Raw genomic sequence first — 27,762 nt, forward strand, 5'->3', positions numbered from 1 at the left:
CAGCTCCAGGCAGCTGGGATTCTTTCTTCCTCGGTGAGGTTCCCTGCAGCTGCTACAAAATCGACCTCTATCCTGGCGTTGCCTGCAGTGCCCTCCGTGGCAGGTCTTTACAACGAGGCCCACCCTGGGTCTGTGTGCCCCTCGCTGGCTGCTGCTCAGTCTATGTCCTGTCAAATGACACAACCTCTTTGTCCTGGTCCCACCATGAGCCACCTCTGTCTCTCTCTTGTGTCCTTGAGGAAGTGAATTCTGAGCTCGCTCTGGAGCAGGAGAGAGTGCTTCTTCTGTCCTGGGTGTGTTTGGAGCCTGGATTTAAACCTCAGCATCCAGACTGCAGAGCCCATACTCTCACCCTCGGGCCAGGGGCTAGGGCCCAGTGGCCCACGGTCCGTGCCTTTTGGTTATTTTGTGGCCTGGTCTCTCCCTGTGCAGGACCATAAGCCACTTGAGGCAAGGGACCAGATTTGCTGCTTCTCTGAATCCACAGAACGAGGCAAGCAGAGGGGACCTCAAGAGGCTCTTAGAGGCATAGATACCATAGAAGAGCTGAGGGCCGTGTAGGGAAGAGGTGGACTTAGCAGCGTTCAGTGTGAAGTCTGAGAGAGCCAAGGGAACCCTTAGTTACTCTGCCTTCTCCCAGGTTCTGTTGTGTTTTGTTTTTTTCTTTCTTCCTTTTTTTTCCTTTAAATTGTTGTTGTTGCTACTCTGGACCCTGGAAACTGGGAGGAGTTACAGAAAAGGATAGAAAAGGGCAAAGAGACTTCCTTGAAGGGAGGAGGTACAGCCCTGCCTCCCATCTCCCACATTCCATGCAGACCACTCTGGAAAGGCAGGTTTGACCATGTCTGTAGGTATCAGCAATACAGCACCAACATATTGAGCCCCAGCTGGAGTCAACTTCTATGCTAGGTGCTTTCCGCAGCTACTCAGAGGCAAGGGCAATTGTCCCTATTTTATGGGTGCTGAAATAGAGACTCAGAGGCATTAAGAAGCTTGCCCAAGGCCACATGACCAGGATGTAAATCCAGGTTCTCGCCTTCCATGGCTTCCTTCTTGTCACTTGTCCCATAGCAGATACTACCTGAAGGCAGTTCCTCTGGTCTGGCCTGGGCTGGAGGCCCGGGCAAACACTCACCGGCCATTACTAGTTGTATGGCCAGTGAGGCAGTGGCTGGGGAAGGACAGGGATTGGCCTCATGCTCCAGTTCTCTTGGGAATGACATCTATTTAATGGGAATCTGTCTGTGTGTAAGAGAGTGCGCCCATGTGAACATGCATGTCTATATGTGTTTAAAGATGTGTATCTCGTATCTCTCCCTGCGGGGAGGCTTGTGTCTGTGCATACTCAGGTGTGGGCATGTGCCCACACATGGGAATATGGGGAGGGTGTAGGTGTGGGCTCTGTGGTCTGACTCCACCTGGAGGTGTGCAGATGCAGGCCTTGTCTCTAGAGGACAGCATGGTGCAATACAAAGAACCCTGGACTGAACTCGAAGCTGGAAGATAAAGGCATGGACTCTGGTGTTGGGTCACTTGCCCTTTCTAAGGCCTCGGTTTCCTCATCTAACAAATAAGGAAGATGAGTGAGGTGATCTTTCTTGTGGTCTCTTCTGCCTTTGCCATTCTGAGATCATTCATTGTACCTGAGGTTTCCTCTTTCTGCTCCCAGCAAAAAATGTGATGGATGCAAGGAAGGAAAGATAAGTCCCTCTTTGACCCTTACTTATTTTGATCTCTAACCTTGGGGCTACTCCTTTACCCCATTGGGAAATGTTGTGGGTCCAGGGAAGGCAAGGCATTGCCTGGCATCAAGTCAGGAGAGCTGGGGGCTCAGGTGTTGGGGAGGAGTTTGGACAGATGGCATCTGTCACAGTTTGGGGTGACCTGGACTGGAGCTGAATGCCGTTGAGGCTTTGGGCTTTTCCATAAGAATATGGGATGAGGAGAAGCTTGTCTCCCTGCTTCTACAGGGGGTGAAGGGGGGGCCTCTCAGTACCCTAAAGGTGGGGTGCAGCCCAGGCCCTTCCTCTGGCCTTTGACCCCTTTGTTGATTGTCTTGGCAGACGTGGAGTGACGGCCAGATAGAGACCAGGAGAAGTAGCTGGATGTGTGTTCACATTCATATGGGACTGTGCTGGGTCAATCAAGGTCCTTCTGTGAGCTCCCCTGGCCTGCTGTCAGCTCTCTTGAGGGAAGAGGGTTTAGGGTTGAGTGCTTTAATTTTCCCTGGCTGACTCCTCAGAGCTGCTCTGGTGGCTCCTAGAGATGGGATCTTTTGTCTCAGTCTTCAGGTGGAATTGGAGCAGGGTTTTGTCTATTCTGTTCCATTAATTAGCCATCAGTTCCCTGAAATTTTGAATTTGGCTGGGTCACTAGAGGAGGAATAGGTATTGTGTGGACTCACAGTGCAGCTGCCTCAGCGCTGGTGAGGGCTTCTGTCTCTGTTGGTTGGGCTTAGGTCAGCCTGGACCTAGGCCCCAGGTAGCAAGTGACCTGTGCTCTGCCTGGGCCAGCACATCTCAGTTAACATCTCACTTAATACCATTCCTCTCCTCAGCGAAGCCCTGTGTATCAGGGCATGTAGACTTGGAGATGAATCAGGTCTGGTCTCCACCTGTACAGAGCTCCCCATCTAGCAAGGGAGATGGGTGGGTCAAGGTAAATGGGGAAAAATACAGTAGAGGTAATAAGTGTGGTGATAGGAATATGTGTACGGTATGTGTGGGTGTATTTTTAAAAAATAATTTATTTCGAATTCGCCTCTGTACTGAGTTGGAATTTACAAGAGAAAGAGTCAGTGTAATCATGACCATATGCTCATGTGTCTCCTTGCCTGTGCAACTCGGTAAGCTCAGGGCTACCTGGATGAGTGAGCCCCTGCTGCAGCCAGGCCTGTGACCTCTTCAAGGGCATTAAAGCAGGGCCCTTGAGAGACCCTCGGCTACCCTACTTGGAAAAGAGGAGTGGCCTTCCTGGGGGGATGAGGTCCAGGCTAGCTGCTCAGGAAGTGCTTGTGTGTGGGCGTGGGCAGGTGTGCTTGTGAGCATGCACAGGCATGAGCCCAAATGTGCATATGGCAGCAGCCAGTGGTCTGTCCTCAGCCCCACAACCAGGTCTTAACTGTGCTAGGCTTGGGCTTGGCCCCTACTTGGCTGCAAGCAGGAGGGCAGGCTGCAGGCAGATCCCAGGGCAGCCCTGAGGCCTCCCCAGTGGTGTGTTTGCCGTGCCTAATTACCCAGCAGTTGTTTAACTATGCAAGCTGCATGCCTGCCTTTATTGCACTGTGATTGCCGAGCTGCCTATGGGGAGTGTCATAAAAAGATACAAAATGCCCATTATCTGTCTGACGCCCTCCTCCTGGACTGTGGGTGTTTGTGTTTTATTTTATATTTATGGCTCGAGGGAAGCTCTGCAGGAAGGAGAGGGAGGGAAGGAAAGGGAGGGGAGGGGAGGCCTACAGGAATTGGGGGCTGGGAGACTGAGGAGCCCCCTTCTTACTGTGGTCAGCCGTGAGCTGAAGGGCCCTCCCGACCAGAGGGGAGATGTGGAAATGGCAGCTGTCCAGGGCCAAGACAGGGTGCTCAGGAGATAAGGCCCAGATCTTCCCCTCCTCCTCCACCTGCAAGTCCTAAGTTTCTGTTTCCACCCTACCGGTGCTAGGTTCCCTGCGTGGAGGCCTGGTCCAGGGCAGTCTGCAGAGGGTTCTGAGAATGCGCTGTGGGAACAGCCTCATCCCTGCTCAGTTCTTTACTGGCTTTGACGACTCGGATTGCCTCCTGGCGCACCATGGCTGGCTTTGGGACAAACACCGTGGGCACCACCCCCTGCTCCTGAAGCCTTCCACCCCTACAGCTTCGGCTTCCCTTTTCTCGCCAACCACAGTGAAGTGTTCAGGCTGCTTCTCTCCAAGATTCACTGGCTCTTAGGGAAACCTCCTAGACCAGGAGAGGGAAGGGAATTAATATTGATTTCAGCACCTGCCCTGTGCCAAACAGAACCTGTGTAAGGCGCTGAGGCAGAGATCAGAGATCAGACAGGGGCGCTACCGTTGAAGAGCTCACACTATGTAACCAGAGTGCCAGCTTCACAGTAGGTGTTCAATAAACATTTGTCAAATGGGATTGCATTCAACATTCGTTCATTCATTTTATTTTCATTCAGTAAATGGCTATTGAGCACCTACTGGGCCAGGCACTCTGCCAAGCAATGGGGATAAAATAGTGAGCAAAATAGCAAAATCCCAGCCCTTGCTGGTTATTTGAGTTTATTGGAAGAGGAATTTAAGGATTTTAAATCCTGGATCTCTGACTCCAAAACCATGTCCTTGCAACTGTGACGTGTTATTTCCCATACCTGAACCATCAAACCCCAAACTATCCTGTACTGATCATCTAACTTCTCTACTTGAAAAATCTTGATGTCACTGAATGAAGTACAAGCTCTCTGGCCTGTTCTTTGAGACCCCCAAAGTACCTCTCCAACTATACCAAGATAGCCTGTGTGTCCACTTCCAGACCTTATTCACATTGGTTCCATCTGCATGAATGTCCTTTGCTTTATTCCTGCCCAGTGAGCTCCTGCTTATCCTTCAAGACCTAACTCCTTTATGTCCCCTGTGAAGACTTTCCTCCTTTCCCATTGGGAACTTCCCCTCTCTTCAGACACCTGTATCAAGTGCCTGCAGAGCATGTGGGCACCGTGCTAGAGCTTTCCCTGGCTCTGTTCACTGCTGGTGAGCCTGCACTTCTTCTGTCATACTGCAGGTGTAAAAAAAGCTTTATTGAGATATAATTCACATACCATACAATTTACCCATTTAAAGTGTTTCAATTCATTGTTTCTTGGTATCTTCACAGGGTTGTGCAACCATCTTCACCATCTAAGTTTAGAACATTTTTGTCACCCCTAAAATACAGCAGTCACTTCCCATTTCCCTTCAAATACCCAAGCCCTAAACAACCACTAATCTACTTTCATCTCTATAAATTTGCCTATTCTTGCAATTCTGGGAATTTCTTATATGTGGCCTTCTGTTTCTGGCTTCTTTCACTTAGCATAATTTTCAGGGTTCATCCATGTTGTATTATGAATCAGCACTTCATTTCTCGTTATCGTGAATAATAATATTCCATTGTATGGATATACCACATTTTTTAAAATTTTATTTTTATTTATTTTTGGCTGCGTTGGGTCTTCGTTGCTGTGCGCGGGCTTTCTCTAGTTGCGGTGAGCGGGGGCTACTCTTTGTTGCAGTTCACAGGCTTCTCATTGCGGTGGCTTATCTTGGTGCGGAGCATGGGCTCTAGGCTCATGGGCTTCAGTAGTTGTGTGTGGGCTCAGTAGTTGTGGCTCGTGGGCTCTAGAGCACAGGCTCAGTAGCTGTGGCTCGTGGACTTAGTTGCTCCGCGGCATGTGGGATCTTCCCAGACCAGGGCTCAAACCCGTGGCCCCTGCACTGGCAGGTGGGTTCTTAACCCCTGCGCCACCAGGGAAGTCCCCACATTTTATTTATGTGCTCATCAGTTGATGGACATTTAAGCTGTTTCCACTTTATGGCTATTAAATAATGCTGCTATGAACATTCGTGTTACAAGTTTGTTTTATTGTTCTTGTTTTGTAGACAGAAAGCTGCTTGTCTGTCTCCTAGTAGATTGTGAGCTCCTGAGAGTAAGGGTCATTTCTATACTGTTCCCTGCTGTATCCCCAACACTTAGCCTATGGTTAGCACCCAGTAAATGTCAGTAAGTGAATACATCCATGCTTTCTAATTCTCTTTCCCCCTCAGGATATAATAGCAAATTGTGGGGATCTGTTTGGGTTTAACTGTATACACATATCTGCCACCCATGCTGAAGCATAAGTTGTTGCGTCAGTGTCCTGGACCATGTGCTTTCCATTCCACTGTTGGCCTTTCTTGTGTAAGTCCTTCACCCAACAGCAGGTGATCTGAGACACTGAGTTGCCCCCATGACGGCAGATACCTCTGACTAACTTGACGCTGAGGCAGACACCAAATCCACCCTCCCCTCTTCTCCTGAGGAGGGGCCCTGCCTTGTTTTATGCACAGAGGGCTGAATCTGTGGGAGGACCCTGGAGGGAGTGTGGGGCTGGGTGGCCTCCTGGCTCTAGGCCAGGCTGGCTTTGTGAAAGCTCCAGATGCCTGGACCTCTGAGGAGGAGGAGAGGCTGCCCCTGCCCTTCCAGTCAGTAGCTCATATGAACCAAGTCTTTGGAAGAAAAGGAATTTCTAGAACCAACAGCCCCTAAGAGATGAGTAAAACCAGTATTTCTCTTTTCTTTGTACTTGGTGATCACCCTAGTAGTTCGAGCCCATAATTAGAATTGGGCTTTATTAGGCTAATTAGGAGGTAGGAATGATGGCAGGAGGGCATGTGGAGATGCATCAGCATGGTGGGCAGTAAATTTAGGGTTTTAAGAGGTTTCTTCCGTAATCAGGTGGTCTGGAAGGCTGCAGGGTGGCTGGGCCCCTCCCCTCCCTCCCTTCTACTCTCATCACTCCTTGAAGTGGCCTTCACACTTTGCCGTCCTTGTCCTCGATGCTGCCAGTGGCACGGGGATATGGGGGCTCCGGAGGGAGGGAGGAGACCCCACCCGGAGCTTCATTGCCTATGCACGCGCCGTCCAGCCTGGCGGCATGATTACCTTGCTGAGAAATCCGTCCAGGCGCTGGGCTGCTGATAGCAATCATTGATTAAGAGGGTAATTGTCCTGAAAATTCAGATTGATCAGAAGGCAGAAATGATAACTTGTGTAACTGTGTTTAAAGCCACGTCCTGTCAATAGAAGAGACTGAGATGTATCGCGCCAAGAGGGGGGGCAGAACGGATGGGTGTGTGCAGGCGGCCGGGCGCTGCCATCCTTCTCTCAGGGCTGAGCAGGATGTTTCTTGTCAGTAACCTGGACTATTGGAGATTCAATCACTTTTATCTCCCCCTCTCTCTCAATCCAAATGCCTTTTCATATTAGGAAATTAGAATCGGCCCTGCTCATGCAAGATTTATTAGCTCTGCTGAGCAGTCGCACTGAAGAGTAAATGATTTTGCTTTGCTGGGGCTTTTTACACATTAGGACCCAACTTCTTCCCTGCTCTGTGCCACCGGCTGCCTCGAAGAGTGGGCTCTGGAACCAGGCACTCAGAGAGTGAGCTTGTAAAGTCTGGTTTGGGGGGAGAGCATCACTCGGGTCTGGCTTCTCGACCTGCCAGAGATCCTGTTGTGTCTGGCTGACTTTCTTCTGTCTGACCTCCGACAGGTCCCTTACTGAGGTCTAGGTTGACTCTCCGCCGCAGGCGCCAAGCCTCCTGAGGGGATGAGGTTCACCCCTGAGTTGGATGGCCTGGTGGAGGCATACCTTGGGGGAGGCCCTGAGACTGTGTATTGGGTAAAGGCAGAGGATAGAGGGGCCGCCGTGACTTCTCTTCCTAGGGCCTGGGACTGTCCTACTGTCAGGGGTAGGGCATCTTTCTGAGCCCCTGGGGAAGCTGATTAGAGCAAGTTTAGGGGTGTCTGGGCCTGCTGGCTGCCTGTGTCTAGAAGGCTGCAGGCCTGACTGGCTGAGGCTCTCTGATCTGCCAGCAGTGTGGGCTCTTAGGGAAGGAAGGGCCTCTGGGCTCCCTGCTTCTGGAGCTCTGCTGTGGCCTTGGCTTCGGAGGAAGTGTGGGCCTGTGTACCAGCTGGACCTAGCCTGTCCTAGAGCCCAGGGTACCGGTGGGCTAGGCTGATTGTAGGGAGGACCATTCTCCTTCAGTGAGGCTGTATCATTCTCTCTCCTTCTTGCCCTCGCTCTTCAGCCCCCCACCTCCTTGGGTCACTTGGACCCGTGGACAAATGTCAGTCACTGTCACTATTTCAGCCTTCCCTATTGTAGGTGTCTGATCCTGGAGGCCTGGTAGAGCAGGTGACATTGTGGACAGTCCTTCTGATATGGGGCTGAGGGAAGGTTAACAGAACTTCGGGATTTTTGGTGGATGGGATATGATCCCTACTTTGCTCTTTGACTTGGCCCTATGAAGCCTCCTTTTCTCTGGACTTTCCCCAGGCAGAGGTATAACTGGGCAAACCTGAGAGTTGGGGCTGGAAGTGATGGGGCCCCCAGGAGTGAATGGTGGGAGTAGGTAGCAGCCATTTTGATCCAAAAGGAGGGCTGTGTTTTGGGACAGAGGGTAGAGGGAGGCTTTTTGGAGGAAAGTATCTGGCAGGTGTCTGCAAGATATTCCCTAGGAGGGATCTGCCTCTCAACAGATCACAAGGCCACCAGCTTTCTACTGAGGGTCTGCTTTGGGTCTTTCCTGTCCACTACCAGACTCCGTCCTTGGAGAAGCCTTGACTTTCTTGGAAGGCTCTTCCTACTAGGCTAGATTGGGCAGGGCAGGCGTTCCTTCTGCGTACGTGCACCCCACCTCCCGCCATGAGGGTCTGCTGAAGAAGAGAGTGGTCCAGGGAGCTTGGTGCAGCCCCGCCTCCCTCCACTCTGATGGACAGTGAAGGGAGTGGGTGCACGGGGCCGAGAGCTTCCCCATGCGGAGTGCTTCTGCCTCTGCCTCTGAGCTAGGCTTGCCAGTTGCCTAGGAATACTTTGCAGTCCAGAGGGAGGGTCGAGCCTTGTTTGGCTTAGTCTTCTGCTAGGGCTAGTTCGGGCAAAGTCGAGAAAGAATGGAAGTGCCGTGGGCAGCTTGGACCTGGGACTAGAGAACTCAGAAGACAGACTCCCGGTGGAGTGAGGGAGACAGATAGTCGCTGCAGGGTAATGTGAATGCTGTTGCCTTTCAGAGCCCCGAAGAGGGAGCGCCTGAATCCTCCTGGAAGAGCTCAGCCGGGCATCCAGAGGGGGCCCCTTGAACTGAGTCTGAGAGGAGGATGGGAAGTATGCTGTGGAGACAAGTCTGGGCAAAGCATGTGGGCAGGGAGAACAAGAAGCATCACAGGTCAGTTGTGTTAGGCCTAGGGCTGGGGCCCAGTGGGGTTTATTGTCCCTGGCACACTTCTCCATCAGAATTTGGAGGTTTGGGCCACACCTTGGTTTTAGCAAGCTTGAGAGGTGCCTACTTTCACCATCTAGCTGAGCTGCTAGCAGCTGCGGGCCTCGGATTGGACCAGCTGGAGCCTTAGGTTGGAACGATTTGCAGGACAGGCCCCAAGCCCCCTCTCTGCTCTGTTCCCTCTCCTCTTCTGCCTAAAGAGCAGGGAAGGGACAGGGGTTTGTGCTAAGGGAACAGTTCTGGCAAAGCTTTAGGCCAGCTCGCTCCGCCCCTTTCTAAGCCCCTGCCCAGCCCTGTCTCGTGCCCAGACCCAGCCCTGCCACCAGGGGCCCGATTGGTTCCCTGGGCCTGGTAGGGAGGCTGGGAGGAGACCGGGAAGCCAGGAGACTCATTTTCACTGGAATTTGACCTAAAGCAGGATTGGAAGGGAAGAAAAGAATTTGAACAAAAGTGCAGGCAGGAAGGAGCTGTTAACGAGCCTTTCTTTCTCTTGGGGACGGAGCACAGTGCATAGCGGGGCGCAGCCGCCGCTCTCCTCGTGGCTCTCTGAGACCGCTGCAGTCTCTGGCCGCTGCCTGCTCTCGCTCGCTCTCCTTTTTTCCCTCTCCTCTTTCTCGGCTCTCTCTATTATGGGGACTTGCTCCAGCTCTTTCTCTCTCTTCTGTCTCTCCTTTTGTTCTCTCTTTGTCTATTTATCACACTGTGAAGGTTGAAAGAGATGTTATTAATCTGGGAGAATGAAGGCAGGATTAGTGGTATGAATCGGATTTTGAGAGGTGTAATGATAGAAAGACTCGCTCGGCTGGCGGCCTGCGTGAGCTTGATAAATGGGGAGCACTCCAGACTGACTCGCGCCTTCCTCCGCGCTGTGCGCCCTGCCCGCTGGGGCGTGCCGCGCTCTCAGATCTGCCAGCCAGCCCACCCCGCTCCTACCTGAACCAGAGCAAAAAGCCAAGGGTAAAGCAGACACAAATATCTCCCATCGCACTTGGAGACATCATTGCTTTCAGCACCCTTTTCAAGTGGAGGCCTGTTGAGTTCTCAAAGGACTGTGGGCAGAGGGAGTGGGGATCCAGACTTCTGTCTGCTTCTAGGACCTGTGCGGGTGGAGCTTCCCTCTTGCCCCTGAAATGGATGTCAGAGGTTGGAAGTGATGAGACAGTCCCTAGACTAGTCAAGTACGAGTACCAGACCGTATGTAATAGGTTATTAAGCAAAGTGCTGTTGGGAGAACTGTGGTATTAACTGTGGAGGTCAGGGTGGGACGTGGAGGAAGGAGGAAGAAAAATCAGGAAGGACTTCCTGAAGGTGGTGTCCTGGCAGACAGGATTTGGAGAGGGTAGAGGAAGGCTAGTGTTCCAGATGGGAAAATAGCATAAGCAAAGACTGGGGGACAGCAATAAGCCTGACCCTTATGGGAGGCTGAGGAGCCTCAGAACTGGTGAATTTCAGACCAGGAAGGGACCTAAGAAATCAAGTCATTAAGCAACCCCCTCGCTTTAAGTTTTTAAAGTATAGTTGATTTACAGTGTTGTGTTTGTTTCAGGTGTTCAGCAAGGTGATTCAGTTTTATATATATATATATATATATATATATATATATATATATGTATGTATGTATGTATGTATGTATTCTTTTTCAGATTCTTTTCCTTTATAGGTTATTACAAGATAGTGAATATAGTTCCCTGTGCTAAACAGTAGGTCCTTGTTGTTTATCTATTTTATATACAGTAGTGTGTATCTGTTAATCCCAAACTCCTAATTTATCCCTCTCCCCCACCCCCCAGTCCCGTGTTTTACAAAGAGGAAACAGGCCTGGAGACTGGAGTTGCCATTTCCTGAAATGATTTTCTATTCCAGTCCTGTTCCGTGTTCTAAAGGTGCCCCTTCCCTTATCCTTGGACGATACAGTGAACCTTTCCCTCTTCTCTCCTTAGTGGCTTTAGTCACAGCCTTTCAACCTTCATCTTTGCAACCGGAAGATCCTGGCTTAGGTTCACTGCTGCTCAGGGTCCTCCTCACACTCCTGCCCCCCGCCCAATCTGCAGTCTAGGTGGGAAGTGCTGTCTGCCCCAGCCTGCTGCGGATTGTGCGCTGAGGAGAGGACTAGGGGCAGCACTCCCCATGCTGGGCTCCAGATGCCTCGGGCCTGAGCACTGTCCTCCTTTCTGTCTCTACTGCAGTCCTCTCTAATCACTCTGTATCGCAGTGATCAGGCACTTACTGACATCTGCTTCCTTGGAAAGGACTGTGAGTTCCATGAGGACAGGGTCTACGTGTGATACACTTGAGTTTCCAGGGTCGGGCAGGCCTTCAGTAAATGTGTGAATCTTACAATGAACCAGTGAGGTCAGTTGCTCTCTTGCAGTTTCTTTCTCTCCTTCTAGATAAAAAAAAAATGGTCCCCGGTTGCCAGGCCTGTCTACCCTTGGGAATAGGGATGGGTAGGTGTGCAAAGGAACTAACTTTTGATGCTGGTGGAGCACCCAAGATCGCATAGCACGGCAGTGGTAGATACTTGGATGGCTTCCCATTGCCTTAGGAAACAGTACAAAACCCTCATCATGTCCTATGAGGCCCTGGATTTTCCTGCCTTCCTCATTAGCCTCATCTCTTGCTGGCTTTCTGTGCTCCAGGGACACTAGCATTGACTTGATTCCTTCCAAGTGCTGTTTGCCTAAAGGCCTTAGCACGTGTCATTCCCCTGTTGCCTTCCTGTCAGTCAGTTTCTGCTGACCTGTCCTCAGAGTTCCCCAGCTAGGTCAGATTCCCCTCTTCCATCCTATAAACAGCTCACCTTTCTTCTTTGAGCCCTTATGATAACTTAATGATTATTTATGTTGCTATTTATTTAACATGGGCTTTCTCTAATAGACTGGAAGCTCTCTGAGGACAGTACTGTGTCTGTATTGCTACAAGTACACATATGGCCTGGCATATAATAGGCTCATAGTAATGTTTGTTGTGACTAAGTTGGTGTGAGCCTGAAGTCCACACTGTTTCATCGTGTCACATCCTGGTAAAGTGAAGGTGGAGATGACAATGGGAGGGACAGAGGCCAGGATGTTGGGTGTGCCCAGAGAGAAGTCTCTTTGGGCCTTAGCTCTGGACGCTCTAGTGTTCAGCCGTCCCGTCTCTCAGCCTTCCTTGTTTCCGTCCAAACATCAGAGAAGAGAAGGGCCTCGTTGACCCCAAAGGTTTATTCTCTTCCTGGGTGAGCTTATCCACTCCTGCAGTTTCCTGCGCCACCCATGTGCTTTCCTAGGACTTTCTTGTCTCAGCTCAGACCCCTGGAACTGAGCTTCTGGCCTGCATATCCACCTTTCGCAGCCACCCCACCTTGGATGTTCCATTGAAAGCCATCTTGGTCCTTCTCAGTTATTCCCCCTCTAAGGCTGGTTTCTCCCTTGGGGCTCTGTAGGATCTCAGTCCCCCACCATGCGTGAGTTGACATGTCTCTCCTTCTAGTTTGGAAGCTCCTTTTTTCTTTTTTTTAACTCTTTATTGGACTTGTTACAATATTGCTTCTGTTTTATATTTTGGTGTTTTGGCCACGAGGCATGTGGGATCTTAGCTCCCCAGCCAGGGATCGGACCTGCACCTCCTGCATTGGAAGGCGAAGGCTTCAGCACTGGACCGCCAGGGACGTCCCTAGCTTGGAAGGCAGCAAGCTGCCTAGTGTGCTTTATCCCCAGCACCGGGCACAGAGCTTGGCACATGGATTTGCTCATTAAGTGTGTGTTACATGAGCAAGCCAACATAGAGGGAGGGAGGTCTGGGATGAAGGTTTGAGCACCCTTTCCATTTTCCTAGGGAGAAAGAAGTGAAGATGTGTGTGCTGGGTGCCAGCACGTACCTCCCTTCGTTTCTGAGGGCTGGGTGGCCGTGATGGTGGTGTCACATGCTCAGTAAAGGCTTATATTTTAATTTGGAAAGGACTTTAGAAACTTAAAGTGCTTTGCCTAAGTGCTGACTGCTATTAGTGTCTCCTTTTTATTAGGAAAAAGGACATGATTTTTCTCTTTCATCTTCAGGCCTGTCCAACTTCTGAGAGTCAAACTTAGCAAAATGCCTGCCCCTCACTGAGGACTAGTTACATGCCAAGTTCAAAGCTTTGGACTTGAAACACAAAATTCTGCTTTGCAGACTGGTTTCTGACACCCCTGAGGGGATTAGTCCTGACAGCTCAGTATCAGGAAGGGGGTGGGAGAGACAGGGTCATTTGACATAGTTCAGGCTGCAGTCCCAAGCCCCTCCCTTCTCCATATAGGCCTGGGTGGGAGGACATAAGAACTTGGACCATCTGGGGGGATGGGAGAACGGCTCCAGTGGTTATCAGAAATCCACTTGTCACGCGGTCGTCAGGGCCAAACTTCAGAGGGAGAGTTGAGGAGGAATGGCCCCAAGAAGAATCGGATCTGTTCAGCTCAGGGATGATAGGATTGAGAGGCAGAGACATCACAGCTGCTGGACTTGGTGATGTTAAGAGCTGCCAACACAAAGGGCTAGGTCAAGGGAGGGAGTATGTGTAGCAATAGTAGGAGGAATTCTGGTCTAGGAGGCCATGAGGCAGGAACTTGCCTTGTGCCCTACAAGCACCTTTGAGGGCCTTGCTGGTTTGAAGATTTGGCGCTGCAATGGCAGGAGGTCTGGCAGGCCCAGCTGCCTTGTTGTTGGCCCTCTCTGTGTGGCCTCTGCCCCAGGCTCTTTCCTGAGCAGCCACAAGACAGACAGCACCCTGGTCTCAGTCTGGCCTATGTCTGCCAGCCCCGGATACTGAAGGCTGTGCCCATGGCTGAGGTACTGGGAGGTGGGAGCGTTGGCCCATCTTGCTAGTGCCCTGCAGTTCCCATCTCCTAATCGGGCCCTAATCTGGGGGAGCTAGGGCGGGGGTGGGGTGGGGGGAGTACCTTGAGCCTTCTGCCTTAACTGAATTTCCATACCTCCTGTTGTTAATTATAGAGATGTAATAATGCGATTAGCGCACGATTAAAAAAAATCCCTGATATGATTACCATGGATTTAATATCACATGATATATCATTATATCGTTATGCAGTGACAGATGTAATTGAAATACACTTATTGGAGCCGGGGGTGGTGTTTCATTCAATCCCCAGCACCCCGGGGAGGAAAGGGCTGGCTCAAAAGAAGCAATGGGAGAAGAAATTGTAATGAAAACAAAGAAAACCCACAATGTAGCCCTCACTCTGGGCAGCTGGCTCAGACCGACCTGCTGCCTTGACTCTGTGGCGGTGCACGTGGAGCCCCAGCCAGGCCAGCCTCCTCTGTGGAGGCTCAGGCGGCACGGCTCAGGATCCTGCTCCTTATCTGGTTCTCTCCCCAGAAACCTCAGTGTCCCCAAGTCCACTGTGACTCAGCAGTGAAGCAAGGGCTCTGGGAACATGATGAAGATTGCTCTACCCAAAAATTGACTCAGGACCCAAGGGACCAAACTGCGCTGGCAGCTGTCTTCCAAATGTTGTGGGTCCTGGACCTGTGGCACAGCCCCTGCCTTTGCTGTGGTGATGGTCCCACGCACTAGAGGCAGCTGTCCTGTTGTAGGCAGTGAGCAGGAAGGTTAAGTACACAGAGAAAATAATGATTCCACTCAAGTGCTGTTGATGGACAGAGGCGGCAGCAGCTCTGGTGCCCCTGAAGTATGTTGGAAGCCAGGGAACACTGTGAACATGGAGAACTACCAGCTGGAGGTAGAAAGGATGGGTTTGTGTCACCTGATGGGAGTGTCTGTCCTTTTGCTGCTGTAGCCGTGCTGGCCAGGTCTCCGCTGGCCCGAGGAATGGAGTCAAGACCACCCATAAGACCAAAGAGCTCAGAAAAGGAGAAGGGAGACAGGGACAGTCTCCCCTTCTTTCCTAACCCAGGCAGCTGAGCCCCCAGTTCCAAGGATGGCTGGGTGTCAGGTGGGATTGCTGTTCCGCTGGGCAGGATCAACAGTGGTTCCTGAAGGAGACTGAACAGGACTGGCAGGAGCAGCAACTCTGAAAACCAGGCCTTTCTGCCTGGCGGGATTATATCCAGAGAGGTGCTTTCTTGCCCTTGCCTCAAAGGAGGCCGTTCAGAGAGAGCAGATACAGCCCCCCCCAGAATCATGGGGCTGTAAACAAATCTAATAATACAGATGCTATTCAGAGTCTGGGTGGGTTTAAGGAAGGGACAAGTCAGGAAAGGCCTGGTGATGGAAGATACTTTTGAATTGAGTGTTGAAAGAAGAGTATGTGTTCATTAGGGGAAAAAAGTGGGAGAAGGCAGAGGGCATCCTGGGTAGGCTGAAGGAATTGCTCGAGTAGAGTCTTGGGGGCATGAAACAGCAATCTCAGGACTTGGTGAGAGGTAAGGAAGAAGAAGGAAGCAAGGCTGGCCCCCACATTTCTGGTAGACCAGGTAGATGGTAAGGGTTTTCACTGGGATTTGGGAGCCCAGGAGAAGGAGCACTTTGGAGAGGAGATGTTGAAATTGGTTTTAAACCTACTGAGAATGAAGTGCCTGGGTGGAATCCAGGTGGAAGTGCCAGGTAGGCAATAGAATATATGTTTGACACTCAAGTAGTGGCAAAAAATGTCAATTTGCAAGTTGGAGAGGTCGAAGACCAGGGAGTTGAAGAAATCACCCAGGGAGAGTGGTAGAGCACAGACCGAAACAGGAAGGGAACATGCATAAGCCCACACATGACCAGATGAATGAGACTCTACAGGAGACTGTGAGGAAGACGTCAGAGAGAGGGGAAAACGCAAAGAGTAGGGTGTTGAGAAAAATCAAAGGAGAAGGATTTCAAAGATGTGAAGCAGGCTGCAGGGTGGCAAAGGCAGCAAGAGCCTGAAACTGTCCGTAGACGTGGGCAGCATGGTGAGAACTGTTGACCTTCGCCGGAGCTAAGTGACATGATAAGGCTGACAACCAGACTGCAGGGGTTAAGGGGTGTTGGGGAGGTGAGTGGAGACAGCCTTGAGAAGTTTGGTTGTTAACAGGAGAACAGGCAGTAGCTGGATCAGGATGTGGAATGAATGGAAGACTTTAAAAATAATTATCTAATACTTATATAAATTTCAAAGAGCCAGGCATCGTTTTAAGCACTGTGCATGCAATAACTCATTCACATCAACTCTATGGGGTAGGAACTGTTTTTCCTCCCATTTTACAAAAAGGGAACTAAGACACAAAAAGTTATGTAAAGATGATAGAGATTCAAGCATATGCTTGAATGCTAATGGAAAGGAGCCAGCAGAAATGGGGAGGTTCAGAATTTAGAAAGAAAGGGGATACTAGATGAAACAGGGCCTGAGGAGGTGGAAAAAGAGTGAGATGTACAGCACAAGTGTGGGCTTGCCCTTAGGCTGGACGTGAGGTGTCTCTTCCATTAGAACAGCATTGGTGCACGAGCAGGTGGGGAAGGATACAGATGCATTTGTATATGAAGGGCATGCTGTCGGAAGAGTTCTGCCTAGCAGCTTTTATTTTCTTTGTGAAAGTAGGAGGGGAGTAGGGTGGGGGGATACCATTGAGGGTTGCTAAGATAGTGATCTTGGATCTATAGTGGCCACTTTCTATACAGAACAGTGACTTCTTTCCAGGATCACTGAGCTCAAGTGCAAGTGTGGTGAAACAGAGCCATGTTGGGGTTTCTTAGGGAAGTTCAAGATTGGGCTGGTTGGGGCTTCCCTGGTGGCGCAGTGGTTGAGAGTCCGCCTGCCGATGCAGGGGACGCGGGTTCGTGTCCCGGTCTGGGAGGATCCCACATGCCGCGGAGCGGCTTGGCCCGTGAGCCATGGCTGCTGGGCCTGCGCGTCCGGAGCCTGTGCTCCGCAACGGGAGAGGCCACAGCAGTGAGAGGCCCGCGTACCGCAAAAAAAAAAACCAAAAAACAAACAAACAAAAAGATTGGGCTGGTTGAAGTCATAGATTCAAGAAGTCCAGGTTTGGTAGAAAAGGGCTAGAAGGGGATTGACAGATGAGGAAAAAAAGCAAGAGTAGAGGGAGAGAGGGTTCAAAAGCTGGAAGGACAGAGGCTGAGATCAGAGTGGAATCTGTCATTGTATGATTCCAGAAGGAGAGCAGTGCTGGGTAATAAGGCCCCGGGTGTGGCCCCAGGGAGAGATGGCTGAAATTGGTAGAGGAGAAGGTCATTAGAGCACAGGGAGCTGAGAAATCAAGAGGCTAGATTCATGAGTGGGTTTATCCTGTAGATACTGAAGTTACCCAGAGTGATGATGATTTAGAATGAGGTCCCAGAGGGAGAGGAAGAATTGTCTAGAAGCAGCCAGAAAGAGGAAGTTGAAAGTATTGACACAATATATCCAGAAGTGAGTAGGCATTAGTTTTCCAGAACTGCTGCATAACTTGTCACCCAAAACTTAGTGACTTAAAACGACGACGGCTGTTTTATTATCTCTCATGGTTTCTATGAGTCAGGAATTCAGGAAAGGCTCAGTTAGGTAGTTCTGGCCCAGGTTCTCTCATGTATTTGTGGTCAGTGACTGGAGCTGGCACAGTGTGTGGGTGGAGCAGCTGGGGGCTGGCTGGGCATCTCTCTTTCTTCACCTAGTCTCATGGCTTCTCCATGTGGTCTCTCCTTGTGGGCTAGTTTGGGCTTCCTCCCAGCATGGCTGCCTTGGAGCAGTCTTACCACTTACAAGCAGCTCAGGGCTCCAGGGAAAATGTTCCAGCGAGTGAGGAGGAAGCTTCCTCAGCATTTCTGAAATACCCTTGAAATCACATAGCATTACTTCTGCATTACTATTTTGGTTGAAATAGTAAAAAAAAAAAAAAAGCCCACCCCATTTCAAAGGGAGAGGTATAGACTCCCCCCTTTCTTTTTATGATTTTTTAAAATTAATTAATTAATTTATTATTTATTTTTGGTTGCATTGGGTCTTCGTTGCGGTGCGTGGGCTTCTCATTGCAGTGGCTTCTCTTGTTGTGGAGCACGGGCTCTAGGTGCACGGGCTTCAGTAGTTGTGGCACATGGACTCAGTAGTTGTGGCTCGTGGGCTCTAGAGCGCAGGCTCAGTAGTTGTGGCGCACGGGCTTAGTTGCTCCACGGCATGTGGGATCTTCCCAGACCAGGGCTCGAACCCGTGTCCCCTGCATTGGCAGGCGGATTCTTAACCACTGCGCCACTAGGGAAGCCCTAGACTCAGTCCCTCTTGATGGCAGGTTTATCAGAGTCATGTTGCAAGAAGAGCATATGTGAGATGGAAGATAATGTTATGACAGTCACTGGAAAATACAGTCTGCCATGATCGGTGTTAAACTGAACCTGGAAAAGGGAGAGGGGCCAGCATCTCAAAGGCGATCTGCATTTTGGGTGATGGCACCAAGAATATTTGGAGGTGGCAGGTGGCAGTGGGAGTGGGTGTTCCTGAGTGACCTCAGGTATACCGGGGAGAAAGAACTATTATCCCATCTTACAGTACAGGAAGTTGAGGCTCAGAGAGGTTTAATAACTCATCCAAAGTTATGGTGCTAATAATTGGCAGAATTGGGAACCAACGCCTGAGCCTGAACACACTGCCTTTCCATGAGGCCTGGGCTGCTGGGAACACCATCCTCATGTATATTTGTTGCCTTGGTACTTGGTTCACCAACTGTAAATGTGTTGGCCAGTTAAAGAAAAGGTTAGGTAGTAGTTATGTCTGTCAGACTCTCTCTCCCCCCATCCTCCAGAGTATCACCTCTGTATCTTTGCCTGTTGGGTGTTTATGGGAAAGCAAGGTGATTTGATTTGGTTCCGCCTCTTGGGAAATGGCCCTTCAGCCTTAGGCCCACAGGGTGACCTCGAGGATGGATGGGTCAGATGTGCTGCTGCCAGCTTGCAGGCTCTGGGTTTTCTGGAAGTTGCAGAGCAGTTTGTGCTTCTCTTTGCGGTCTGAGCTGGGTTCTAGACCCAGCCACTGCCCCTGCCCACTCTGTGTCAACCCAACTCTCAGGGCCCTGGTAAGGTAGCAAATGGGTGGGCAGAGACACCCTAGCAGCTGTCGATGCCTCTTCTTTCCTCTTTGAAGGATCTGATGCTGCTGCCGATGAGGGCTACTTCATCTATTAAACCCAATACACTTGTCGCAGCTGCTAAGCCCCCGTAAGCCGCCGGGCGCAGTGTTTGTGATGGGACTGACAGTGCATGGAGGAGGCTGATTATACACGATTCCATTTCGCGGGCCCAGCAATGTAATTTCACAGGGCGATCAGCGTTTGCATGTAATAGCAGGCTGTGCTGAGGTGTCAGAATATTAAAGGCGCTAATGGCAAAGCTCCCTGTTACACAGGGGGCCACCCGCCGCGCCTACAGCAGGGCTGCGCGGCAGGCCCGTCGCAGATGGCTGGCCACTAAGCTAATGGGGCAGCAGCCAAGGCGGGCAGAGCCGCGAGAGGGGAGAGCCAGCCGGGAACAGCTCGGCACCTGCTTCCCTGCGCATGGAAATTACAGCAGCCCAGGGGAAGGAAAGTGTGCGTGCCTGCCTGGCACAGGGCTGGGGTGGGTGGTTTGGGAGGCCCAGCATCTTTCACCCCGCCTCTACCTGCCCTGGATAGGACTCCTCCGTCATCCTTCCACCTGCCCCACCCTCTGGCCGGGAAGCCACAGATGGGCAGGTTGGGCCCTGGTAGCTGGGAAAGGTGCAGCTAGAGAAGTGGCACCCAGAGAATTTGGAACCAGCATGGGAAAGGGGCCCAGGCACAGGCTTTAGCTCTTAACTTTCTGCCCAACACTGAGCAGGGTCAAAAAGCTTTTGAGTGCCTTACCCCACACCCCAAAGGCTGGCAGAAGAGAGGGAGGGAGTGGGGATAGGAAGTAGGTGGGAGAAAGGGGGTAGACAATATTAGGGCCCCTTGACTGATGACAGTGGCCAGTGTTGCACAGAGCTGGGAGGCAGCCCTCAAGATATTTTCTCCTTCCACCCATGTTGGCTGCCCCAGCCACACCCCAGCCTTTGCCTGTTCTCATCAAGCTTGCTCCTGTCATTCTCCTTTGTCCTTGCTGTGTCTTCTTCCTGGTGCCTCCAGTACCACTTCCTCCAGGAAGCTCTCCTAGCCATCTCCAACCCCTCATGGGCCTGTCTTTCTCCATTGTGCTTGTGGGCAACCCACAGGGGACAGCCTCCCCAGTCCTCCTGCTCTGATGGCTCATCCCCATCTGCAGAAGTCCCAGCCTTGACTTCCCAGCCAGAATCTCTGAGATATAGCCCACATCACCTTGCCCTGAGCTGGACTCCTGGGAAGGCTCTGCTAAGATTCACAGATGGATGTAATCTCTTAGGGAGGATGCCTGAAGGGAGTAGGGAATAGAAGGATGGGCTGAGTCATCTGAGGGAGAGTTTGGTGTGTGTGTGTACTCATGCTCGATGGTGTATATATCTGGGGTGGGGGGGAGTAGGGGAAGGACTTTAGAAGTGAGTACTGGGGGGGGGGGGGGCATGTGGGTACAGGCTCACAGGGGCAGCAGGTGCAAGATCCAGACCGCACATTGATAGGAGCACAGATTGTGAAAGGACCCTGTGTTCTCTGGGTGGCTCTCTGCTGGCTGTGCCTGAGGGGTACCTGGGATAGCAGGAGTTGAGGGGAGCTTGTGGGGCTGTGCCCTGGTACTGTGCCTAGGGGGGGTTCCACGAGGCAGGTGGTCACTTCTGAAGGTTCAGCTCTGCAGAGGTGCATGGCAGTACCTGGAGGAGATATGCCAGGGTTCTCAGCAGGGGCAGCAGTGGGGGAGCCCAGGCTGAAGGAGAGCAGTTTTAATTAACCGTTTTTAATATCATTTTGGACTTTGGCTGGTATGTGAAGGCCCCGCTGGAAGCAGCATTTGTAAAAATTAAACCCCTCTTATTAGGAGCTTGGCAGACCCATGTGCACGTGCCTTCCCCTCCCCCCTCCCCGTGCCCCCCTGAGGAAGTGCTGGATGAGGCCATGTCATGGCAGCCATTGGTTATCACGCCTTATCTGGGAATACGAAACTGTGCGGCATGACACCCGCGGCTGCGGTGGAGACGCCAATTCATCTCGCCCCGGCTCTGACAAGCTAGACTGCCCTTCCTGAAAGGCATTCGTCAGGCGGGACTGGGCTACCGCCTTGCCTGGTACCCCTGTTTTCCCCCCGTGGGTCTCGGCTTGCCCTGGACCAGCCAGGCCCAGTCTGGCCCTCCTGGGCTCTGCTGCCCTCCACCCCGCTTCCGCACATCCCCATCTGCAGAAGATCTTGGGGGGTCATAATTATAATAATAATCTAATCATGGTGACGCGTGGGGCAAGCGCCTAATGTTATCTGAAGTGGTCTTCCCGCTTAGCTGCGATAAGACTCAGGATGACGTGCAGATAACGCTGAGCTGCCCTGTCCCCGAGCCGCAAGTGGAGCAGAGGGGCCTCCGCAGCCCTGCCGCCCGCCCGCCGCTTTAAGCCGGGAAGCGGCAGCACCTGCTAATGCAAGTGTTTAATATTTGATGGGCTGGGATAAAGCAGGATCACCTTCGAATTGAATTGAGTGTCAGCCGAGAATCTATTACTGAAATTCGGGTGTGATTTGACAGCAAAGTAGACGATGTTATTCTTCACTAGTTACTGCAATCTTCTCCCCGACATCACTTAAATATTTTTTTCTTTGCTTGAGTAAACACACATTATCCTTCTTTTTTTCCCCCTTCCTTCCCTTTTTTCCTTTTTAGAGGGGAAAAAAACCCATCCAGCTCGCCTTCTCCAGGCTGATAGAGTAGATTGTTATTTCTTTATTTGTCCTATTAAATGGAATTTTTGATCGTTTAATCCGCCCTTTGTAAGTGATTTTAAAGTACTTGAAAGCCAGCCCGCCACTGCTCTCTGGCCCACTGCGCTCCAGCCGCGGCCCTGACCACGCTCAGCAGCTCCTCCAGCTGTGCACCGCCCACTGGCTGTTCTCCTTGCTGCCTGTGTCCCAGCCCTGCCCTGGCTCCAAGCCAGCGTCCTCTCCCCTGTCCTTGAGCCTCACGCTCAGCCCCCGATTTGTGGGTACAGCTGTGGCCTGGGGAAGGGTGGGAGGGTTGGCTGGGAAGTTGGGCTGTGGCTGGTACCTCTGTGGTCAAGGAAAGTGGCTTTGGAGGGAGCTGAGGTTGAAGTACACTGGCTCCTAGCCTCCCACTGCCCAAGGGGCTGAGGCTTGGTTCCTGCAGCTGGGAAGGAAGGGTACTAGACCTCTGCCCAGCCCCTTGGTCCTGGCACAGCCTGTGTGTCCAGCCTCCTGTCTTCTGTTTTTGACCCCGTGCTGGATACTCTTCCACTGGGAGGCAGTCTATAGTGGGATGGAGACCTCCTGGGCCCAGTGGTGGGCGGGGGCTCTGCAGTGCCTGCCTGACCATGGCTAGCAGTCACCTTAGTTCCACCAGTGGACTCACCATCCAACTTCTGGAAACTCACCCAAGCTTCATTCCCACTGACCACTGTCCCACACACTGTCACCTTCCTGCCACTGGGAGGACAGCCTGGTGTTTGGGGACTTCTAAGGTGAGGAGATGGGCAATCTTTGAAGAGTCAGCTAGCCTCGCAAGCCCACTGGTAGAGGCCTGGGACTTGCTAGTAGGCTGAACAGGAATTAAATCCCTGTTGGGCCACTTAATAGCATTCTAACCCTTATAAGTCTCTTCTTGGCCTCAGTTTCCTCATCTGTGACATCTGGTCATCGAGCCTGTAAGGGATGTAAGAGAAGGTGCTGTCCCTGGCCTGACGTGTGCCCTGCCCCCCCCCACCATGGAGGTGGGTGGTGGCCAGGGGACAGAGGGGGACAATGGAGTGCTGGGGGCCTGAGCAGATCGATACCCCCAGCACTTCCTTCCCCAACCCCAGGAAAACAATTAAGTACAGATCGATGGGTGGCTGCTTTGAATATGCATAAGTGAGCACTTGACCTTCAGCAAGATCTGCTCCCCACCACACACACACACACACACACACGCACACACACACACATACACACACACGCACACACACACTCTTCACGTGGTCCCCTCACAGCTGCCTGAGTCGGCCAGGTGACCTTACCCCTCCTCAGCTGAGCCCCCATGTGGCACTCAGCTCCGCAGTCTGGCCTGCCTCCAGGTCAAAAGCAACTTGACCACAGGCAGGTAGTTGGCCCGCTTGTCTCTGGCTTCAGTTTTCCTGTCTGTGGAGTGAAGTCTGAATATATTGGTCTCCAAGTCCCTTCCAACAGCAGTCTCTGTGACCAGTAATGCTGTGGGGAAGGGGCCCAGCAGAGGGCCAGAGACTCTGGAAAGGGGGGGCATGGGTTGAAGGGGATGCCCTATGAGAGGAGGGGTCCTGATCAGGAGAATCTTAGTAAATGGGAGCTCCAGAAAGGAGCCTGGTGAGGGGCACCCCGTGGGAGCCGGGGGCCTCTGATGGGGAGACACCCAGGAGAAAGGGAGCTGTGGAGAAGGAAGGGGTTTTCTGGAGGGGGCCCTGGTGGAAAGGGGACCCAGCAAGGGGACTCCCATGAAGTGGCATGATGAGAGTAAGCCCTTGCTGGGAAGGCATGGGGGGCTGGGGGTGTTGGTGAGTGATGGGATTGGGTCAGGGGTCAGGACCTCTGGTAACCACTCTTGCCTCCTGTCTTCCAGGCTTACAGCTTCGCCATGGGCTGCTGGCCCAAGAATGGACTTCTAGACATGAACAAGGGCCTCAGCCTGCAACACATAGGCCGGCCCCACAGCGGCATTGGTCAGTCCCTCCACATATCCCCCTGGCAACTCGGTCCGTCCCCTGCCCACATGCCCCAGTTCCCCGGCACACAGAGGGTTCCGTGGCTCATTCAGTGCTCCAGCAGGGTGCTCTCCATAGCTGGGGGGAGCAGGGAAGGGGGGTGGAGTGAGGGGAGAGTGGAATCTGACCATTGGAAAGTATCTCTCAAAACAACGTTCAAGAGGAGGCTGGGGTCTGGGCTTTGGGTGGGTCACAGGTGGCCTTGGATTCAGGCCAAGGGATCCTGCCCTTGGCCGCATCTCTGGTGGGTGATGTCCTCAGAGGGGTGGGCACATGTCAGCTTACCCACCCCCCGTGGAGCTAGAGAAGGCTGTTTAATATTGTTTCAAGTCTGTGGCCACTAAACTGGGCGATCAATGGGAGTTAAGGAGATGAATTATTTAAACCTCACCAGCTTTTAATTAGTCAGGGTCCTTCTGACCGATGGCTCTGTCCACAGGGTATTGAACTCCCCCGTAGGAGCAGCAGCCTCCATTGAGCGGTGCCTGGGTTGGGAGGAGCCACTTGGGGTACCAGATGGGGGTGCACCCTCAGGGGGGATTCCTGCATGGGAGGGGGCTGGTTCTAGGCATTGGAGGCTCTGCTAGCTTCTTATATATGTCATTGTGGATATGTGTCTGTGTGTGTGAATGGCACCTTCAGCTGCATGTCTCTGTGTGTTTGTCTAGGGGTTTATATGTGTCCATGTACGTGTATCTTTTTGAGGGATACGTGTATGTGTGTATGTGTCACAGTGTATCTATATACATTTTCCTGGGGGCATCTGCCTGTGTATGGAAGCAACCATCAGCCTGTATGTGTATCCATCAGAAAGTGTGTCTGTTCATTTCTGTGTATCTTATTTTGTGTGTGCATCTGCACACATGTGCATACAAATGCTTTCAAGCAGGGTACTTGACAGGCATAGGCTTTGTTCCAAGTGGGGAGGAGCAGGGGTGTCCCTGGGTGGTGCTACGACATTATCATAACCTGTGTACCTTTGGGAGGTATGAGGGGGAGGGGACTGGCAAGATAACACCGAAAGGGTCCAGTCACCTGCTACAGACTGGCCCCTAATCCTGTCCACAGACATCACAGGTGCCTAGTGGGGCTGGGCATGCTGAGTGGATGTTCCTGTCCTCGGGGAGCTCACATCCTGGGAGGAGACAGAGACTGAACTGGGCAGTTGCCACCCAGGGTACTCAGGGTCGTGATAGAAACACCTGGGCTGCCCCAAGGGAGGTTTCCCCTGTCCTCAGTTGCCAAGTGGCTTCTACTTCTTCATTTACATTTCACTGACTTCAGGGACACCCCATATCATTCTTATTGGCCCCCAAGGCTCTCCTGGGATCCAGGGGGAAAGAGAAAGTGGTCAATGGGCCTGGGGAATTGGGAGTACCCCACAACCACTGCTGTTCCCTCCCACAGGAGTTATTTTGTACAGCCTAGAGGAGACCCCAAACCTAGCAAGCTGATAGGCCTTGGAGGTCAGCAGGAAGTTTCCTAGAGAAGATGAGACTTGGGTCAGGGGATGCCTGAAGGATGAATAGGAGTTTGCTAGGTAGGCAGATGGGGGAAGGGTTTTCCACTTTGGGGAAACTGTGTGTACAAAAGCCCAAAGGCAGGAGGAAGCCTGACATGCTGAGAGGATAATTTTGGATGTCTGCAAGTAGTTTGCCATGACTGGAGTGGGACATTTGGGTTAGGAAGCGGCTAGAAATTAAACGGGGAACAAGCCAGCCTTGAATGCCAGGTTAGAGGGTGTGGTCTTTTGTGAGGTTTTGAGGAGACAGGAAGTTCATGAGTGAGATAAGGACAGGATCAGAGCTCAGATCCAGAATCAGTGAGGCAGTTGGTGCTGTACACACTAGTTCTAAGTAGGTGCTCAACAAATGCTATGGTAGATGAATGGACAGTCAGTGAGTGAGTGGATGAATCAGTGCAAGCGTGACGGGAGAGGGAGGGACCGGAGAACCAAGGCCACTGGGAAGACTTGCATTGGCCCAGGGAAGGAGGAGCTGCCAGAAACTGAGTCTGCCTGGTGGGAGGGGCTGGCAGGACTGAGTTAATGCACCCCACGCAGCCTTGAGTTGGGTGCCCTGCTTCTGTGTATCTGTCCTGGGGGTGTTTGTGAGAGGAAGGGGTTCCTTGTTCCCACTTTCTGCTCTCTCCTGGGACTCATTGATGTCGTTCTTGTTGGTTCACCCATGTTGACTTTGGGTTGGACCCCTGAAGTATTCCCTCTTTCTTCAGAGAAGAAGGTTTTTCCATCTGGGTGGGCCCCAGGGGACAGCCCAAGGCTATGGGTGACAATAAAGTCAGGGCTTTGGAGCCAGAAGCAGTTCAGGCCCTGTGACCTTAGACAAGGGCCAATGCTACCTGCCTCTCGGGGCTGTTGGGAAAGCTCAGCGAGGTCCCCTGTGTGAAGGGCCTGTGCAGTCTGCACACAGTGGCTGCTCAAGGAGCTGCCTCCTCTGTCGCTCTGCCCATGCCAGGGTCTCCCCAGGGCACTGGGGGCTCCTGGCACTTGGTCCTTGTATCTGTGAATGAAGAGGGCTGCCCTGCCAGCTCCTGGCTGGCTCTGAGGTGTGGGTGAGGGTGCTTGGAAGGGGGGGAGGATGCAGGGCATTAATTGGGCTGGGAGAGGCGGGGAGGGGAGGTGCGGGTTTTGAGCGGTGAGGTTAATGGCCCTCGCGCCAAAGAGACAGCTTTAATGAGCTTCAGCTGACGGTGCCCTGAGTTACTGTGCGTGCTAAAAGGGTCGCGCTGTAAGAGTTTGATGTGGACTGTTTCCCAGCCCTGGGGTCAGGGGTCAGCTCCTGTCACTGGCCATTCAGGCTGGTCCTCAGTGACATGGTGCTAATTAACTGTGTGAGGAGCTGCCAGCCCGAAGTGGGGAGTGGTATGTATCTTGCTGGGAGGTGAGGCAGCACTAGTGATGCTGGGTAAGGGCTCTGCAGATCCCACAGCCTGGCCCTGTCCAGGAGCTGCTGGCTTCTCCCACAATGCTGTGGGGGGCAGTGGCGGGGTGTGCAGATCACCGATGACCCTGGGCCCTGGAGGGATCTTCTGAGTCTCCTTCTAAGGTATGTGTGGCAGGGGAAGCCTGTGGGACCTACCTGGCGGGGACTCCTGCTGAGCATTGGGGTGGAGGAGGTGCTGACAGAGTAAGGGGGCAGGCGAGCTGGAGGCGTGGGCTGACAGGCAGGGCAGGGGCCTAGGCTGTGGAAGGGAGGGGCCCACTGGGATCGGTGCGCCCGGCTGAGCTGTTTGAGGGGGAGCCGTAGGGTGTTTGGATAGAGGAGTGATCTGGTCAGAGTTGGGTTCCAGTCAGCACCATCTGAGAGTATGTATAGGGAGGACTAGTGAGGAGAAATCGCAGAAGGGGAGGCCACGGGCGTCGGGGTGGGGGCGTATGTAATAAGGCATGCGGAAGGTGGTGGTTAGTTCAGGGCCGGCAGTGGCCATGGGGAGGGAGGTGGTGGACGTCTGCCTTGCACCTACTGTGTGTCAGGAGCTGTGGTAGGTGCTGAACGTGCATTGGGAGATGACGGCCACAGGGCCCTGCCCCCACCCAGCTCACAGGTACAGTCGCCAGGATGGGGTGAGGGCTTGGCCCTGGGGACTGAGGAAGAGGTAGGGTTCCAGGATGGAGCTCCGGGCAGAGAGGGGGCTCGGAGGCTGTCCGAGTGGGCTCGTGGTCGGGGAGGGACGCCTCCTCCTGGGGGGTGGATTTGCCCTTGGGAGCCTGGTGAGCAGGTGGCGTGGAGCAGGTTGTAGGTGAGGGGACTGCACATTTGTAGGACTGCTGACTGGCTGGGTCGGCGGGCTCCGTCAGCGCTCTTGGCTCGGGCAGCTTCCGAGGCAGGGCGGCCTCCAGAGGGCACTGCTGAGTGGGCCTTCTTTCATTTCAGCAAGTGGTCAGCACGCACTCGCATTATCTGGGGCGCTGATTTAATTTTCACGCTCTCGTGAAGGCAGGCATTGGCATTCCCATTTTACAGATTGGGAGGCTCAGGCTTAGCTAAGTGACTTGCTTGAGGTCACACAGGC

General features: G+C 52.5%; 1 protein-coding gene across 9 annotated transcripts in view; it reads left to right on the forward strand.

Annotated features, from left to right (window-relative positions):
* Positions 1-27,762, forward strand: part of ERI3 (ERI1 exoribonuclease family member 3) — a 129,750-nt gene that overhangs the window by 80,101 nt on the left and 21,887 nt on the right. For 7 of the 9 annotated variants that reach the window (XR_003433267.1, XM_027108776.1, XM_027108770.1 and 4 more), the window contains one exon: positions 23,589-23,688. The exons of the other annotated variants lie outside the window; for them this stretch is intronic. Coding sequence is in view for 6 of the 7 variants with exons in the window: in XM_027108776.1 (XP_026964577.1) it covers positions 23,589-23,688 (100 nt within the window). In the remaining variant the exon portion in view is untranslated. The remainder of the gene's footprint in view (positions 1-23,588; positions 23,689-27,762) is intronic. 9 annotated transcript variants of the gene reach the window in all.

This window comes from Aethalodelphis obliquidens, unplaced genomic scaffold (genome assembly GCF_003676395.1).
Source record: "Aethalodelphis obliquidens isolate GAN/ISIS:26980383/991018 unplaced genomic scaffold, ASM367639v1 scaffold9, whole genome shotgun sequence".
Classification (NCBI taxonomy): Eukaryota; Metazoa; Chordata; class Mammalia; order Artiodactyla; family Delphinidae; genus Aethalodelphis; species Aethalodelphis obliquidens.